General features: G+C 37.9%; 1 protein-coding gene across 3 annotated transcripts in view; it reads right to left on the reverse strand.

Annotated features, from left to right (window-relative positions):
- Positions 1 to 236: 236 nt before the first annotated feature.
- The window catches only part of POGLUT3 (protein O-glucosyltransferase 3), a 34,590-nt gene continuing 16,412 nt past the window's right edge, over positions 237 to 18,414 (reverse strand). For 2 of the 3 annotated variants that reach the window (XM_002692967.7, XM_010812332.4), the window contains 7 exons: positions 17,503 to 17,700; positions 13,139 to 13,425; positions 10,051 to 10,267; positions 8,159 to 8,355; positions 6,542 to 6,736; positions 4,195 to 4,299; positions 237 to 2,940 (listed from right to left, as the gene is read on the reverse strand). In XM_002692967.7, the coding sequence (XP_002693013.1) occupies positions 2,815 to 2,940; positions 4,195 to 4,299; positions 6,542 to 6,736; positions 8,159 to 8,355; positions 10,051 to 10,267; positions 13,139 to 13,425; positions 17,503 to 17,700 (1,325 nt within the window). In that variant the 3' untranslated portion in view covers positions 237 to 2,814. Of the gene's footprint in view, positions 2,941 to 4,194; positions 4,300 to 6,541; positions 6,737 to 8,158; positions 8,356 to 10,050; positions 10,268 to 13,138; positions 13,426 to 17,502; positions 17,701 to 18,414 lie in introns of those variants that run through there. The other variant, XM_015474606.3, reaches the window with a different exon arrangement.

An 18,414-nucleotide genomic window follows, 5' to 3' on the forward strand; every position in this document is an offset into this window, starting at 1 on the left:
TGCACTTACTATATTTTCACCTGAAATAACAGAAAATAATAGTGTCAAGCCCAAATATCTTTTCCTTCAATATTAATTTCTACTCACTAGGGATTCAGTGTTGGTGATAGAAGTTTTAATTTATTCATTCATGAAGACATAATAGAATTAAAACTAGACCAACCCAGTTACAGAAATACCAAAACTATAGGTGGTTCAATCCTCTTTCTTAAAAAACAAAATTTATCTTTTTCAAATTTCTTTAGAAAGTGTACTTTATTTAAAAAGTGTGAATAATATATCCCATGATACAAAATTCTAGACATAGTAAATTTTAAAATAGCACAAAGGAAATATAAATATTCATTTTATCTTCTTATATATATCTTTTATGCATTTATTTTCTTTTCCTAGGTTTGTATTTTTCATTGTTGTCCAATCTGACTCATACTTACAGTAAAAACATTTTAAATACCATAGACAGGTTTAAGGCAAAAGTAAAAATTCCCTTCTCTCCATTCCCTCCTCAGATATTGGTGAATATCCTTTCAACCATATGGATACATTTTGTTTTTTTACATATATGATGTCACACTATACATGTTCTTCTGTAACTTTTTTCACTGAACACTGTCATGAAACGCTTTCATGATGGTGCATTTAGAGGTAATTCATTCTGCAGTGGCACCCTACTCCAGTGCTCTTGCCTGGGGAATCCCATGGATGGAGGAGCCTGGTGGGCTGCAGTCCATGGGGTCGCTAGGAGTCAGACACGACTGAGTGACTTCACTTTCATTTTTCACTTTTCACTTTCATGCATTGGAGAAGGAAATGGCAACCCACTCCAGTGTTCTTGCCTGGAGAATCCCAGGGACAGAGGAGCCTGGTGGGCTGCCATCTATGGGGTCACACAGAGTCGGGCACAACTGAAGTGACTTAGCATAGCATTCTGTTTAATAGTTAAACTGTATTCCTTGATGTATAGATATCTATTTAGCCAGCTCCCTCATGATGACTAACATGTTTCCAACATTTTATTGGGGTTTTTCTGGTGGTTCAAATGGTAAAGAATCCACCTGTAATGCAGGAGACCTGGGTTTGATCCCTGGGTTGGGAAGATCCCCTGGAGAAGGGAATGGCTACCCACTCCAGTATTCTTGCCTGGAACAAAATGATGATAGCTTATTTTTGATAAATGTAGTTACTATATTAACTTACATACAGTCCATGGGGTCGCAAAGAGTTGGACACAACTGAGCAACTAACACTCTCACATATCCTCACAGCCATCTCCTCCACAGGATACCAGTCACTGCACAGCTTGCCCTTTATTTTACACTCATGCACTGGTGCTTTGAGCAGCTGGTGTGTAGTAGTGTTTTCCATGGACAGATGCTGTAGGTGCTCGGTTGTATCCAACTTTTTGTGACCCCATGGACTGTAGCCCGCCAGGCTCCTCTGTCCATGGGATTTTCCAGGCAAGAGTACTGGAGTGAGTCACCATTTCATCCTCCAGGGGATCTTCCTGACCCAGGGATAAAACCCACATCTCCTGCATCTTCTGTATTGCAGACAGATTCTTTATACTGGTGAACACCAGGGAGGCCTTGGTTTTGATTACACTGTTATAAAATGTGGTTTTGCTTTCATCTAGTTTAAAAAAAATTCTGTGTCCCTATTGATGTTCAGTAAAGAATAGATATGGCTAATTTAAAGTGGTCACACTGTTTTCCAGGTTAGGTAAATATTTCAATTAGAAGAGTAAATATTTTTAAATTGGGAGTGTGGGTATTTCCTGTTTGGGGAGTGTGTTCTTTAATGAACTGAGTTTCAGATTGGTGATATTACAAGGAGTGTGTAATGAATTTCTGGGCTGTAAGTCTTAATACTACACCCTGTCCTAAAAGGTAAAGTAAATTTCCAAAGTTGTTATCTTAGTAATATAGCACAGTGAGATACAGAAGGGGTACAGTGAAGAATAGATGCTTGCTTTTGTCATTAGCTTGTTAGTGAATCTTAAGATATCAGGCTTCCTGGAGCTTGTTGGAGAGGTATTCAAGCATCCCTTTTAAAGATTAAAAAGAATTAAAGATCCCTACATGGCTACAGTTATCATTTATCTATTCAAATATATAGATAATGAAGGTACCCATAGGATTCTCTCATCTATTTAAAAAAATTGGGTGGTCCTTGATGGGTGTCCAATTCAGATCGACTGGGAATTATTAGCTTAAGGCACTATCTCTGCTTAATTTTGTCTTGGACCTTGAGTAAAGCTTAGTTAAAAGGATATGAATGAGCTTTAAAATAATTTCCCTCCACAGTATCCAAGCTACCTTTAATAACAGAGTCATTCTCATCTTCCTTAATTATTCATATCAGATCTTCCAAGAGGAAACTTGCTATTACTGAATACCAAAAGCAGCTTGTAGTGCCCTGCAAAAATATATTTGCTTCATAACTGGAAGGGGAAGAGGGAAAGTGAAGAAGGGATGGAAAGAAACCAATAAATACAGTGTAAATAGTTTCATAGAAAGTTATTTATATTTTGGCAAGCCTATCTACTATGATCCCCAAGTTTTCTTCTTAGAGAAACTATGATGATGATGATGATAATAGCAGTTTTTACTGAAAAGATATTGATATACTAAGATATTTGGTAATACTTACTCTAATATTGCCCTGTCCATCCACATAGCATGAAACCATAAAGAGAAGCAGTCCCCTGCATCCAGCCTTCCAGGGTGTCTTCACAGTCTTCACAGCTGAGATTCCATGTGTATGCTGCCATGAAAGTTGCTGCTGGCACACATAGGAGCGTGAATCTGGACTAACTTAGAGCTCTTGTCTTAAAGGCCTTTTCCTGTGGCATTGGCACAAAGATGCACTGTCACCTGGCTGGGGAACAAGTTCCATTCCATCACGTACTTCAGGTTTGCTCAACTGGCGTTCAGCGTATTTCTGGAATGTGGAAAGATGAGTCCAAACTTCATTCCACTGAATCATCCCCACTCATGCTATTGTTTCTAGTTGCTGTGTATCTTCAGACTAAAACCAAAGGTCTGATTTATTTCCCTCCTAAAGTGACATTTTAACTTTAGTTATGATAAGCACGTGTGTGCTATTTCATAATCTTACAAGGAGCCCCAATCCACTATTGTATGCATAGGTAAGAATCCTCTTGGAAAGGGACATCAAACAAAGTGTCCCTACTTGAACAAGAGCACTTCTTGAATTCATCCTCCACATGTTAATAAATAATTAACATTGTTGAATATTCAAATCAGTGAACAAAGATGATAAGCATCTCAAAGTAAAGTCTGTGGTTTTTATACATCCTTCCCTTTAGGCCTGTAGTCATGTGCGTTTTGCAAATGGTGATGGGACTGAAATGTCCCTCCACTTTGGCCACTGACTGAAATATTCCTTTACATCGGATTTTTCAGTTCTGTGGTTCCTCAGTACGCATGTCCTCAGATCGTGCAGTGCTGTAGTGTGCCTGTGTGTGCTCAGTTGTGTCTGACTCTTGTGACCCCATGTAGCCCACCAAGCTCCTCTGTCCATGGGATTCTCCAGCAAGAATACTGGAGCAGGTTGCCATTTTCTTCTCCAGGGGATCTTTCTGATCCAGGGATCAAACCCACGTCTCTTACATCTCCTACACTGGCAGACAGGTTCTTTACCACTGAGATACAAGGGAAGCCTCAGTACTGTAATATTTACTACTAAAAAAAAAAATCCACCTATAAATGGACCTGCATGGTTCAAACCCATTTTGTTCAAGGGTCAAGGGTCAACTTTTCATGTTTGTTCTATACAACAAATTAAATATTTGCTTTCCACCCTATACTGACAGCAAAAGCATGAATCCTAATTAATAAGGAGAATGAAGAGGTGGATATTTTGAGCAGAAAGAGATGTTAATGACCTCGAGTCTAACCCTCCTGTTTTCCATATGAGGAAAGATATTCTCTGAGGTTCAGAGCTTTGAATCTATATTTGTAAGGTCTCTATAAGCATTGTTCTTCTAAAAACTGAACGGAGATAAAAATATGGTGGCCACAAAGGGACTTAGCACTATCTTTCTATAGGTTGGTGCCTCAGTGTAGCCAGAGTTCCACAGGCTGACTCTTGACCCCCTTCAGGAAGCAAGGACTCAGGACATTTTTTGGCCTGAGGACATTCAACCAAGCAGGATGGATCCTCTGAACTGACCTGTAGTACTGTGTAATAGTAGCAGTAAAGCCGGTGTGGCTGTAGCAGATCCCTAGCAGTCAACTGTCCTTCTTTTGCAATCTTCTTGGCTTCTTCGTCATTTTCCTGAAAAGTTTAAAAAGAAACAATGAATGAAAATTACTCCTGCAACCCACAAAGAAAGCTAAGTGGGAGGTAGGACAGATGTAGGGTTGAACGTGAACATCATGGGAGAGATGAAATGTGATGAAAATATAACTTCAGAATGAGGCTATGGAAACAGACAAAGTACTTTCCTGGACATCTCTGCTATATATGCAAATAATCGTGCATGGTTGGGATCCCCCTAGTGCAACAATCTACATACAGCCCCTATTGTGACTGTCTTGGTACTTTCCAAGCTACTCAGGGAATCTGGGGCTCATCATCTGTTCCCTCAGTCTAACTCTGCTTGATATTAAAATACAAACTAGAATAGAATTAATTGGTTTTTATGCTATAACATCTTATTTAAATATTTAGCTTGAACCAAAAAGTTGTTCTAAAAGGGTACTCATGATAGACTATGTTATTGTTGTAATCAAAAATTCAGTTATTAGTACTCACCAGCTATTCCTTCAATACAGGAATAGTCAATATTCCTAATTATACTTTTATAAAATATCTCATATTATATGATGCTGCTCCCAGGAAAAGCCATTTGCAAGCAATTCTGAGTCTTTATGAAGGGTCACAAAAATATTCTGTGTCAGATATCCAGTTGTTTCCATAGCCACATTGCTTCTCAGAAACAGAATAAAGACTTACAATGGAAGGGTAAATTTTATAATTTCACAATAAAATACAAGAGCTTTTTAGTATTCTTCCTTTAAAAGAAAGAATTCTTATTTTATGGAAAGCTTGTGATTATTGGGATGTTGTACAGCATGCATTCGTTAAGAACTTATTATCCCAAGAAAATCATACATGCATCCCAATGTTCATTGCAGCACTATTTTTAACAGCCAAAATAGGGAAGCAACCTAAGCATCCACTGACAGATAAATGGATGAAGAAGATGTGGTACATATACACAATGAAATATTACTCAGCCATGCTGCTGCTGCTAAGTCACTTCAGTCGTGTCTGACTCTGTATGACCCCATAGACGGCAGCCCACCAGGCTCCCCCATCCCTGGGATTCTCCAGGCAAGAACACTGGAGTGGGTTGCCACTTCCTTCTCCAATATTCCTCAGCCATAAAAAGCAGGAAATAATGCCACTTGCAGCAACATGGACGGACACAGAGAGTGTCAATACTGAGTGAAGTAAGACAGAGAAAGACAAGCATATGATAGCATTTATGTGTGGAATCTAAAAAAAAATGATACAAATGAATCTATTTGCAAAACAAAAATAGAGTCACAGATATAGAAAACAAATTATGGTTTCCAGGAGGGAAAGGGGAGGGATAAATTGGGATATTAGGATTGACATATATGCAGTATAAAATAGATAACTAACAAGAACCTACTGTGTAGCAAGGGGACTCTACTTAGTTCTCTGTTATGACCTATATGGGAATAGAATCTAAAAAAGAATGGATACATGTGTATGTATAACTGATTCACTTTGCTGTTCAGCAGAAACTAACAACACTGTAAATCAACTTTACTTCAATAAAAATTAATTAAAAAACTTGTGCCCTTTTTTCTGACTGGGGAAAACAAAGGGGTACCATAATTGCTTTAAATATTTTCTTGTGCATAAAGCACTTTAACCCTGGTCTTTTTAATCTGTAATTTGCATTTGGTGTATGTTATTTGTATTTGGTGTGTGTGCGTGAATAGTGATCCTTTAGAAAAACCTATATTGTATGTAACACTGTACTTCAAATCTTCTAAAAATCCTCAAACATACTGATGCTGCTAAGTAACTTCAGTCGTGTCTGACTCTGTGCGACCCCAGAGACGGCAGCCCACTAGGCTCCCCCATCCCTGGGATTCTCCAGGCAAGAACACTGGAGTGGGTTGCCATTTCTTTCTCCAATGCATGAAAGTGAAAAGGGAAAATGGTTACTCAGTTGTGTCCGACTCCTAGCGACCCCATGGACTGCAGCCTACCAGGCTCATCCATCCATGGGATTTTCCAGGCAAGAGTACTGGAGTGGGGTACCATTGCCTTCTTCGCAAACATATTGATAGGGGGCATTCAAAACGGTCCTGATGTTGATTCTTCCTGATGTTGATTTCAGGGAAACAAAAATTTCACAAAATGACATTTAATTTACCTAAATTATGTCAAATTGTGTTATGATGAAACTTGTGTAACTAAATAATACTGGTGAACTTGTTATTGCCTAAAGAAATTAAAATTATGGAAAGCATACCTTGGCCCATTCAACTTTCTCTAGTAGATCACTAAGATTTCTTTTAATTGGAATATAATGTTTCCACGGCTTCAGTGCCATATAGAAATGTTCATAATACGGTGAATCCTGCTTCAGAACCAAACTGTCACCAAGCATGAGATATGGATATCTATAAGCAGCCACGGTCCCATCCACATTCACTTGATACTTGTACTAAAAGATTAAAACAAACACAAAAGTTTTAGCAGTCATTTGCTTCACTTCTGTGTCCAGTCAACATTGTAATATTAAATATAAAGAAATTATTTTCCAAGTTAATATTTAGAAGCTTTACATTTTATTTTGTAACACACATCTTCTCTTTGTATTAAAATCATAAGCAGCATTCATCAGGTCAATTTTAAGAAATACAACATATTTAAAGATAAGGTGATACATAATTTTAGGAACTAGGAATGGCTATTGTAACTATGTCTATGTAATGGGGAATTCAGATTTCTGTAACCAGGTAAGAAAACTAGTTCCAAAACTCTATATTTATTCAAGCTTAATATTGATAATAATTTACACTTTATTTATACATTATTTCAGTTTTTCCTTACACCCACGTAAGTAAGAAAAGGGAAGGCATTATCTCAAAGCTCTGTTTTAGAGCTGAGGAAACAGAAACCTGGAGAAGATAAGGACTAGTGTGATGCTGGTGACACAGTACATATACTGTCGACATGTTTGTTGGATTAATAAACAAATTACATTTGTTTTTTAAATGATTTTGATTTATATTTCAAAGTCATTTTCATTCAAGTATAATAATGTGAAGCAGATATTATCATCTCCTTCTTTTTAATAAATGATAACACTCATTTCAGAGATCTTTATAAACCTCTATTGTATGAGGCCAAATCCCATGCTCTCTTCATTATACCACATTGAGAGGAAGAGGACATACAAATTTGGTAATTAATATTTTCTTTTTCTTTTTTTCCCAGGAATTTTTTTTTTTAATTTTATTTTCTTTAACTTCACAATATTGTATTGGTTTTGCCATATATCAAAATGAATATTTTCTTAAATAATTGGTACCAAGGGCTTTAGATTTTGTCACAGCCAGTTCGTTTTTGTCATGTTATTCACATCTCTATCTCTGTGAGCCTCATATACGGTGCTTTGAAGGAGCTGGGCAGGCTCACATATGTTAGAGGCGAGAGGTGCTAAAGAGATGACAGCCCCAAAGTTAGTACAGGCAGGACTAGAGGTGGGACTTGAACATCATTTTACTAGCATGAAATTAAAACTGTTTTTATTTATTTACAAGACCATTTTATGTGAGACATTTATATTCCCAGTTTATTAAAAAAAATACAAAAAAAGAGAAAAACATGGAAATATGCCAAAATCCTAAACTAATCCTTGTACTATATTTTGAGTACTAAATACAGTTCTGAGCTATTTGTAGACAAAGTTAACAACAAACGAAAAAGAAATTGCACGAGTTTTGTAATTCTCTGTGTCTGAAAAGAATGTGTGTGCTGGGTCATAAAATCTGGGTAGAAATCTGCCCAACCCCAGCTATTTGTTTGACTTTTAACACAAGTTCATCACTTCATATCTATCCAGGAAGACCTAATCACATACCTTAAAGAAGTCAAAGAAACCTATCAATTTAGCTTTTCCAAGCTCCTTTTCTTTCTCTTGGAAGAAGAAGTATCCTGTGATTCCTGCATCTAGTAGCTGTGGATTTTCCTTGGACAGCTGCACCAACTGGAGCCTCTCCTCTCGGCTATCTCTACCTCTGAAGAAAGCTTTCTCTGTTTTGTTGATCCAGGAAGGTCCTAGATGTTTGAGACCATAAAAAAAATACTAATATGAATTTGACATTTTTGTATTATGGTAAGTATAGTCATCTTTAATCTACCTTTGTTATTTAAGATGCTAAAGCTCTTTTATCATCAATACATCCTCTAAAGTAACTTCTGAAAAATATGCTCTAATTTTTATCCTTTTGTGTACTAATGATAACTCCCTCAAAAGGTTGAGTTCCTGTGGTATGACTTCAGGAATTACCCAAAACAATGCTGGATCAAGTTAAAAGCAAAAAGAGATTCCATGACTTGGTTCACATTAGTTTCTTCACATTAGTTAAAACTTCTTTTGTGCTTCACACACACACACACACACACACACACACACACACACACACACAGACTAGACTTTCATTCTTAGAGTGACTATAACAAACTATACAATTAAGTAACACCCACACAACTTTAATTCTTAGGTCACTCAGAATTTTGAGCACATCAATTTGAATACACTGAAGAATTTTTCTAATAAGCTGTTAAATGAAAATACATATGTATAACTCAACTATGTATATATATTTATATTCTCTCTTTCCTGGGAGGGAAATAATCAGGAAGAATTAATTTAGATCTCTTTCTATCATTCTAAAAAGAAGTCATTAGTTAACACTTCTCAGTGTTCTAAGGGATAAATCATAAATCACAGAAACTAGGGAGTGGTCAACCGCTTTACTATTTTAGCACACTTTTCAGGAATTTACCGATATCAAATAAAAAGTAGGTCAGTTTTCATTTCCCATTATCTTTAGAGACTTTACAAGGAGTCTCTAGTCTTGTCTATAAAATAAGTCCACTTGAACTGATCTAAATAGAAATAAACCCTTGTAAAGACAGGCAGTGTTTTTTTCTACTCAGGGAGTTCAGTTTAATAAAATGTGCATAAACCTAAGGCCATTAAATAGGAGGCAAGGAATTCAGATTGTAAAGGATCAAGAGAGACAGAAACAGGGAAGAGAATTTCTTACTGGAGGCTATAATATCCAAATTATATCATAGTTCTCTTACATATGAATAAACTTTATATTTTTCAGAATTCTCCCTCATTTCATCCAGCAATATAAAGGCACTGGAGTCAGCATTAAGTGAAAGTTTTACCAAATACGTATTTTTACGGGACTTCTCTGGTGGTCCAGTGGTTAAGGATCCACCTTGCAATGCAGGGGAGGCAGATTTGATCCCTGGTGGGGGAACTAAGGTCTCATGTGCCACGGAGCAACTTAGGCCACGCAGGATAACTGCTGAGCCTGTACACCACAACTAGAGAGCCTGAGTGGCAGCAAAAAATCCTACATGATGCAGTGAAGATCCCCCATGTTGCAACTAAGACCCAATGCAGCCAAATAAATAAATAATACAATTTTAAAAAGAAAATGAACAAAAAATTTTTTTAAATATATTTTCAAATGGTATTTACATGTGACCAACTCAAAGGAGACTCAGTTACAGTAGATTTTGGACATTACTAGCCCAGCTCATGTATCTTTGATTTTTGAATTAGAAGAATCCTAAACAAAAACCACTTTAGAGTTCAGACTGCTGTTTTCCTCTTTTCCTGGTTAGAAAAGAAGAACAATGGTTATTTAAATATATAGACGTACTCTCTCTGAGTGAACATTCCTTTCACCTTTTTAACTTTTAAGCTTTTTCTTAGAGAATGACTTTTACCTGTATTTCCCTGAATAGACAGGAGATCATTTGTAACACCCCTCAAAGCTTCAAGTGTGGAGTGGGTGATGTCATATGTTGGAAGGATAACATCTTGTGAATCCAGAGAGCCACACCATGAAATGATAGGTAAAGGGCCAGGGGTTTCATTGACTTTTCGATGCTCCAAAGGCCAGTCTCCAAGATTAACATAAAATTCTAAATCTGGGAGAAGGACCTAAATAAACAAAAGAATGTTTATCAGTGTCGGGAAGACCTCAGTCTTTGACACTAAATGCTTTGGTTCTTCGACTTTTAAAATTTTCTGATAAATTTGAAAATGGAAGAGAGAAGGATGCTTCTCGGTCATCAGTAGTATCAGATAATCAAGGGGCTTCCCCGGTGGCTCAGTGGTAAAGAATCTGCCTACCAATGCAGGAGACACAGGTTCAATGCCTGGGTAGGGAAGATCCCACATGCTGCAGGGCGACTAAGCCCATGGGCCACAACTACTGAGCCCACGTGCTGCAACTACTGAAGCCTGCATGCCCTATGGCCCGTGTTCAGCAACAGGAGAACCCACAGCCATGAGAAGCCTGCACACCACAGTTAGAGAGTAATCCCCGCTCACCACAACTAGAGAAAAGCCTGTGCAGCAACAAAGACCCAGCACAGCCAAAAATAAACAAATAAATAACTTTTTTTTTTTTTTTAAGAAGGAAGAAAATCCAGAGTGAGGATGATGCATGACAATTCACTTAAGCAGGAAGTAGCCACCTCTCTTCAGAGCTGGCATTTAAAACTTGTGTGTATGTAACTATAGGTATGGAAACTTTGCAGAAAGGCGTGAATGAATGGCTTCAAGCACCCTTTCTGCCAGCAGCCTACGTGAGAATCTATAAAGTTAGACCCAAGCCCTTGTTTTCCTTCACTATCAAAACTCTTTATAACAACCGTGTTTGTTTTTGGAATCTGCCATCCATTTCCATCTTCATGCTCAATGCCGTAGTTTAGGCCTTTATCATCTCTTCCCTAGACTGTTCCAATACTTGTCCCTTACTAGATGTTCTGATTCTAGCCTCTCCTGCTGTCCACATTGTTGTTCAAATTTTCTAAAACCCAAATTAATGTTACTACTAAGCTTAAGAGTACCTTAATCCTATAGGACAAGGTCTAAACCCCCTGGCTGGAATTCAGGCCCTCACTATCTTGTTCCCGCTTAGCTTTGAATCTCATCTTCCATCTGCCCAAGGACCAGAAAACTTTACTCTCTAAAAACGCCACACACCTTAACATGTAATTCTCTTTACTTGGAATGCCCTTCTCCTACTTATTCACTTGGCAATCTCTTTTCATCCTCCACACCCAGAGCAAATATTACCTCCTCTATGACTTGCCTTCCTCGGACATTTTAACTCTGGGTTATCTACTTTTTTTATGTGCCTATCATGTTGTGGTATAATGTTGCTTGTGTTCATATCCCATCCTCTCTTCCAAATAACAAAAACAAGTTCCCCTAGAGTGAGCTGTTCAATAACCAGAGATGAGTCTCATTTATCTTAAATCCCTTTTTAGTCACTGGGCAAAGAACCTGGAACAAAAGGGAAGGGCAAAGGGATATGATTCTTCACCCTAGTGCTCCCCTACTATCATTTAGTAGCTTATTTAATAAGGGATTCCCTGGTGGCTCAAACCGTAAAGAGCCTGCCTGCAATGCAGGAGACCTGGGTTCCATCCCTGGGTTGGGGAGATCCCCTGGAGAAGGAAATGGCAACCCACTCCAGGATTCTTGCCTGGAAAATCCCATGGACAGAGGAGCCAGATGGGCTGTACAGGCCATAAGCTCCACATCAGAAGTTTTCACTGTAGAGGAGGATTTCTCAATCTTGGCACCACTGACATTTTGGTCTGGGTAATTCTATCCTGAGGGCGTTGTCCTGCACACTGTAGAATTAGCAGAATCCCTGGCCTCTAGCCACCAGGTGCAGTAGCAAGTCCCCAGTTGCAACATTGCCAAATTCCTCTCAGAGGCAAATCATTCCTAGTTGAAAACCACATAAGCACAGAGATAAGGAAACACAGGGCAGAGTGGACTGGTGGTAGTCCAGGAAGAAGGAACCGCCTTTAGGATCAGATGCCCATAATATGCTCATATGACGGGCTGATGGGGAGGCAGGAGGCAGCTGCTATTTAAAATAAGAATTGATTGCAATCCCATATTTCATATGCTTGGGAATATATAACTCATATCAGGAAAGGTGGCGTTTGGGTAAGAAAACTACCTTCATGGCCTTTCTAGATGAGAAAGGTAAAAAAAATGCCCATTCTTCCTCCTTTATTCTGCACGATTGGGAATAAAGAATAACAAAAGGTAGTTTGAATTGCTCTGCTTCAGAGGATTTATAGGAGTGTTGTAAATATGGAAAGAAGGGCTGAATAGAGGGATAGAAGGAGGAGGTGCTGGGGATATGAAATCTTTTGGAAGACAGAAGCTCCAATCATGTTTCATAAGAAGCCTAGACATGAAGATCAGGGTCAGCCAGTGAGAAATTCCCAGAGGTAAGGATGACTGAGAGTCTTATTTTACACAGGGATGTCTATTTTTACATGTTAGGATTTTTGTTTTGCTTATTCTGCATTGGCACAAAATAACCTCTCTCTGGTACCTCAACATTCAACAAAGTGTACCATGCACACGATCTTTTAGAAGCACTTAGGATTAAAACAACGAAAATGTGTCCTAAGTTCAACTTATTTTGAGGTGACAAGAAGAAAACTGCTGCAGGAAGTGAAATCTGAATGGAAGGAGTATTCAGCAGGAACGGGGAAGCTCAAGAAGTCACCTTGCAACTATAAATGTCTGGGAGTTCACAGAGGACTTGGGAGAGTGCTATACGGTCTACCTACCTGAGATGAGGGCTCAAACTATTTAACTTAAGTATTAAAGGAAAGAGAAATCCAACTGATCCATACTTAGGTGGTAGACAGATGTACATTTGCAAGCCTGGAATCCATTTTCATTCTTTACCATTATTATTCTACGAATTAAATGTTACAAATAAATACTTAAACTATTTTGGTTTTGGAATCAATGAATTCATTCTCATACCTTTCTTGCTAGTGACAGCAAAATCTCATCTGAGAACATTTTGAAGTCTGTGTATTTCCCTAAAGATCTTCGGTAGATGTTGTTATTGAGAATCGTGTAATGAACAATAGCACCCCTCTCATCCCCAAACCTTTTCGGAACTTCAATTAGCATCTGCTGGAGATTAATGCTGGGGAAAGAAGCAAAATCTTTTTCAATCTGTGGTTCCTTGTCTGGACAAGACAGAGTTTTCTGCCAGGCCTGAGGATCCTCTTCTGGACACTCACAGTACTCATGGTACACTGGTCCTAAGGAAAGCAAAACATGTGGAATGCCAAGCTCCATTAACAAGCAATGCAACACAGGGAGTTGTTTCTGCCACTGCTGTGAGCATGGGATGACTTCTTGGTAAACTCTACGATTATCCAGACAGGGATAATCTACTGTAAACAAATCAGTGGTAAAAGTAATGTCAGAGTCTTGTGCTCTTACCTTCTGTCCCGTTTTCACCCCACCCTAGATAACCTAGTATAGCATATACTCTCTCAATGTAACATATAGCATATTATCTCCCAGTGTAACCTACTCATTCAATTCATTGATAAATTTATTTCCAATGAGCTATAAATGGCTGATGAGCATAAAACTCACCTTTCAACAAGGAAAAAGAGAATGTATTCCTTTTTAGGCATGGTTATGTAGTAAGGCTGGTGATTTTTAAAGACAAGATAAGGTCTCTTCCTCTGAATTCCTAAAATTACCTCCATCAGCACATCTCAAAAAGGAAATATGAAACTCAGGGACATCTTGAAGTATAAGCTTAAAGTGGTCAGACATAAGTATGAAACTATTCTGAAGACTCATTTAAAAAAGAATTTGTGTAAAATTTATCTTATTTCACAATATATCCATATTTAATATAAAAATAATTTTAAAAGCTATTTAATTTTCTTGAAGATTTCTACTTCAGACCAGCATAAGAAATAGGGATCAATTTAAGCGTCCTACCAAAAACTACAAAAATATGGATAAAATATATGAAACAATAGTTTTTTAAGACATTGGCCATCAGGCAATGGATAGAGTTTGAGAGATGACAAACAAATGAGGTAAACTCTATAGTTCTTCAAGTTTACTGCCCAAGGGAGTTTCTAGGTTGTGCAACAGGCAGGAACAACCTGGGCAGAGCCCAGAAGTCTCACTGAGTTGAGACAGAGCTGAAAGTCCAAGGCAGCTAGAAGTTGTAGAATATACTGCACAGAGACAGAACTCCATAGATCTGTACAAGGTTCCTCTCAAATATTTAAGGCATACTGATCAATATGTATGTTTGAATAAACTGTCCAAAACAAAGAAAGAACTATCCATAAGGCCATAAGGATTAGAGGCAACAATACCCATGGTTCATACAGGGCTGGAAAAAGTGCCTATTCATACAAACCAAACTGGAAAGCATCCTAATTCATAGAGGTTGGACAGAATATGCAGAGACGTATTGCCTGAGTAATAAGGAATAATTAGCCCTAGACTAAACATGGCTCTGGGCCTGCCTAATAAATTGTAAAAGAAAATTTGAAGGATCAAGTTACTTCCAAACAACTTAATTGCATCCTAGAGAAAATCTCAAGAAGATGAGAAAGCATTGAGCAATGAGAAATACACTGGATAGAATTAATGACAAATTGAACATAATAGAAAGATTGTAAACTTAAACATATAGAAACTATATAAAATGAAATGGAGAAAAATATAATTTTAAGTGAAAAGAGCTTAATCGAGTCATGGGGTAATTTCAAGCCTAATGTACGGGTAATTAGAATTCTTGGAAGACAGCTGAGATAGAACAGAAAAAATATTTGAAGAATTTATGGCCACTTTTATGCTGGATTTGATGAAAGCTATAAAATGAAAGATCCACAAATCTCAAGCATAAGAAATATGAAGAAACCTACACCAAAGCACATAATAATCAAATTGCTCAAAACAACTGATAAAGAGAAAAATATTTAGCAGGGGATCAAAGATATAGAAAATGGCAGATTTATAACTGGAAATAATGCAAGTGAGAAGATATAGAAGATAACAGAACAATATATTTCAAGTACTCAAAGGGGGAAAAAAAAAGTCAATCGAAAGCAAAGGAGAAAAGGAAAGAATAATCCATTTGAATGCAGAGTTCCAAAGAATAGCAAGGAGAGATAAGAAAGCTTTCCTCAGTGATCAGTGCAAAAAAATAGAGGAAAACAATAGAATGGGAAAGACTAGAGATTTCTTCTAGAAAATTAGAGACACCAAGGGAACATTTCATGCAGAGATAGGCACAATAAAGGACAGAAACAGTATGGACCTAACAGCAGAAGATATTAAGAAGAGGTGGCAAGAATACACAAAAGAACTGTACAAAAAAAATCTTCATGAACCAGATAACCACGATGGTGTGATTAGTCACCTAGAGCCAGACATCCTGGAATGCGAAGTCAAGTGGGCCTCAGGAAGCATCACTATGAACAAAGCAGGTGGAGGTGATGGAATTCCTGGTGAGCTGTTTCAAATCCTAAAAGATGATGCTATGAAAGTGCTGCACTCAACATGCCAGGTAATCTGGAAAACTCAGCAGTGGTCACAGGACTGGAAAAGGTCAGTTTTCATTCCAATCCCAAAGAAAGGCAGTGCCAAAGAATGTTCAAGCTATTGCACAATTGCACTCATCTCACATGCTAGCAAAGTAATGCTCAAAATTCTCCAAGCCAGGCTTCAACAGTACAAGAACTGAGAACTTCCAGATATTCATGCTGGATTTACAAAAGGCAGAGGAATCAGAGATCAAATTGCCAACATACATTGGATCATAGAAAAAGCAATAGAGTTCCAGAAAAACATCTACTTTTGCTTCATTGACTACACTAAAGCCTTTGAATGTGTGGATCACAACAAACTGAGGAAAATTCAAGAGATGGAAATACCAGACCACTTTACCTGCCTCCTCAGAAATCTGTATGCAGGTCAAGAAGAAACAGAACCATACATGGAACAATGCACTGGTTCCATATTAGGAAAGGAGTATGTCAAGGCTGTATATTGTCCTCCTGCTTATTTAACTTATATGCAAAGTACATCATGTGAAATGCAGGGCAGGATGAAGCACAAGCTGGAATCAAGATTGCTGGGAGAAATATCAATAACCTCAGATATGCAGATGACACCACCCTTATGGCAGAAAGTGAAGAGGAACTAAAGAGCCTCTTGATCAAAGTGAAAGAGGAGAATGAAAAGCTGGTTTAAAACTCAACATTCAAAAAACAAAGATCATGACTTCCAGTCCCATCACTTCATGGCAAATAGATGGTGAAACAAGGGAAACAGTGACAGACTTTATTTTCTTGGGCTCCAATATCACTGCAGATGGTGACTGCAGCCATGAAATTGAAAGTTGCTTGCTTCTTGGGAGAAAAGCTATGGCCAACCTAAACAGCACATTAAAAAGCAGAAACATTACTTTGCCAACAAAGGCCCGTCTGGTCAAAACTACGGTTTTTCAAGTAGTCATGTATGGATGTGATAGTTGAACCATAAAGAAAGCTGAGCGCTGAAGAATTGATGCTTTTGAACTGTGGTGTTGGAGAAGACTCTTGGGAGTCCCTTGGACAGCCAGGAGATCCAACCAGTCAATCCTAAAGGAAATCAGTCCTGAATATTCATTGGAAGGACTGATGTTAAAGCTGAAACTCTCATACTTTGGCCACCTGATGCGAAGAACTGACTCTTTAGAAAAGACCCTGATGCTGGGAAAGATTGAAGGCATGAGGAGAAAGGAAGGACAGAGGATGAGATGGTTGGATGGCATCACCGGCTTGATGGACATGAGTTTGAGCAAGCTCCAGGAGATGGTGATGGACAGGGAAGCCTGGCATGCTGCAGTCCACGGGGCTGCAAACAGTCAGACATGACTGAGCAACTGAACTGAACTAATAATTCTATCGGGCAAAATATCTCTCAAAATAAAGACAACATAAAGATATTTTCAGATAGCTAAAAGCTGGAAGAACTAATCACCATCATCCTCACATTAAATGAAAAGTTAATAGGAATTCTTTAGGTAGAAGGCAAATAGTACTAAATGAAAACATGTACCTATGCAAAAGAATGAAGAGTACTAAATATGGTAACTACCTGGGTAAATACACAAGAATGTTTTTGCTTGTCATTTAAATCTCTTTAAATTACTTAATTTTTCTCTCCCCTAAGATATTAAGAGAATTGAATTCCAGGAGATACATATATCACATTTATCCTTTTGCACATGTCTTTAACATCATCATAATGCAATCTGAAAGCCATGGGTTCTACACATAAGGTTGGCTCTGGTTTATGTAATAATTACTTACCTTTCAAAATATAGGGAGACTGAGCAACATGTTCATCACCATAAAGGACTTCTATTTTCAGCCCTTTACTGACAGTTTCATACATCCTATATCGCATCAAAAATGTTCCATCATTCCTGTCCAAAGGTTTAGGGACATGAATCCGAACTAACTCTTTAGGTGACAGAGATTTGATTACTACTCTGAATAGTGTTTGACCTGGAAAAAAAAAAAAAGTATAAGTATTTCTATTTCATGGTTCTGTTTCACAGAAGTTTATTTTTTCTTCTATTTAACTTTCACAGAAGTTTATTATTTTTACCATTTCATCAATGGTAAACAAAATTATTTTAGTTTTGAAGATCTTTGACACCAGTAACTATATTTGGTTTAGGTCTTCTAAACCAAGCAACTGAGGCCTGCAGCTCAAGATAGCAGAATAGAAGGATGTGTGCTCATCTCCTGTGAGAGCACCAGAATTGCAACTAGTTATTGAAGGAGTACGTCAAGGCTGTATATTGTCACCCTGTTTATAACTTCTATGCAGAGTACATCATGAGAAACGCTGGAGTGGAAGAAGCACAAGCTGGAATCAAGATTACTTGGAGAAATATCAATAACCTCAGATATGCAGATGACACCACCCTTATGGCAGAAAGTGAAGAGGAACTAAAAAACCTCTTGATGAAAGTGAAAGTGGAGAGTGAAAAAGTTGGCTTAAAGCTCAACATTCAGAAAACTAAGATCATGGCATCTGGTCCCATCACTTCATGGGAAATAGATGGGGGAAAAATGGAAACAGTGTCAGACTTTATTTTTCTGGGCTCCAAAATCACTGCAGATGGTGACTGCAGCCATGAAATTAAAAGACACTTACTCCTTGGAAGGAAAGTTATGACCAACCTAGATAGCATATTAAAAAGCAGAGACATT

This window comes from Bos taurus, chromosome 15, assembly GCF_002263795.3.
Source record: "Bos taurus isolate L1 Dominette 01449 registration number 42190680 breed Hereford chromosome 15, ARS-UCD2.0, whole genome shotgun sequence".
NCBI lineage: Eukaryota > Metazoa > Chordata > Mammalia > Artiodactyla > Bovidae > Bos > Bos taurus.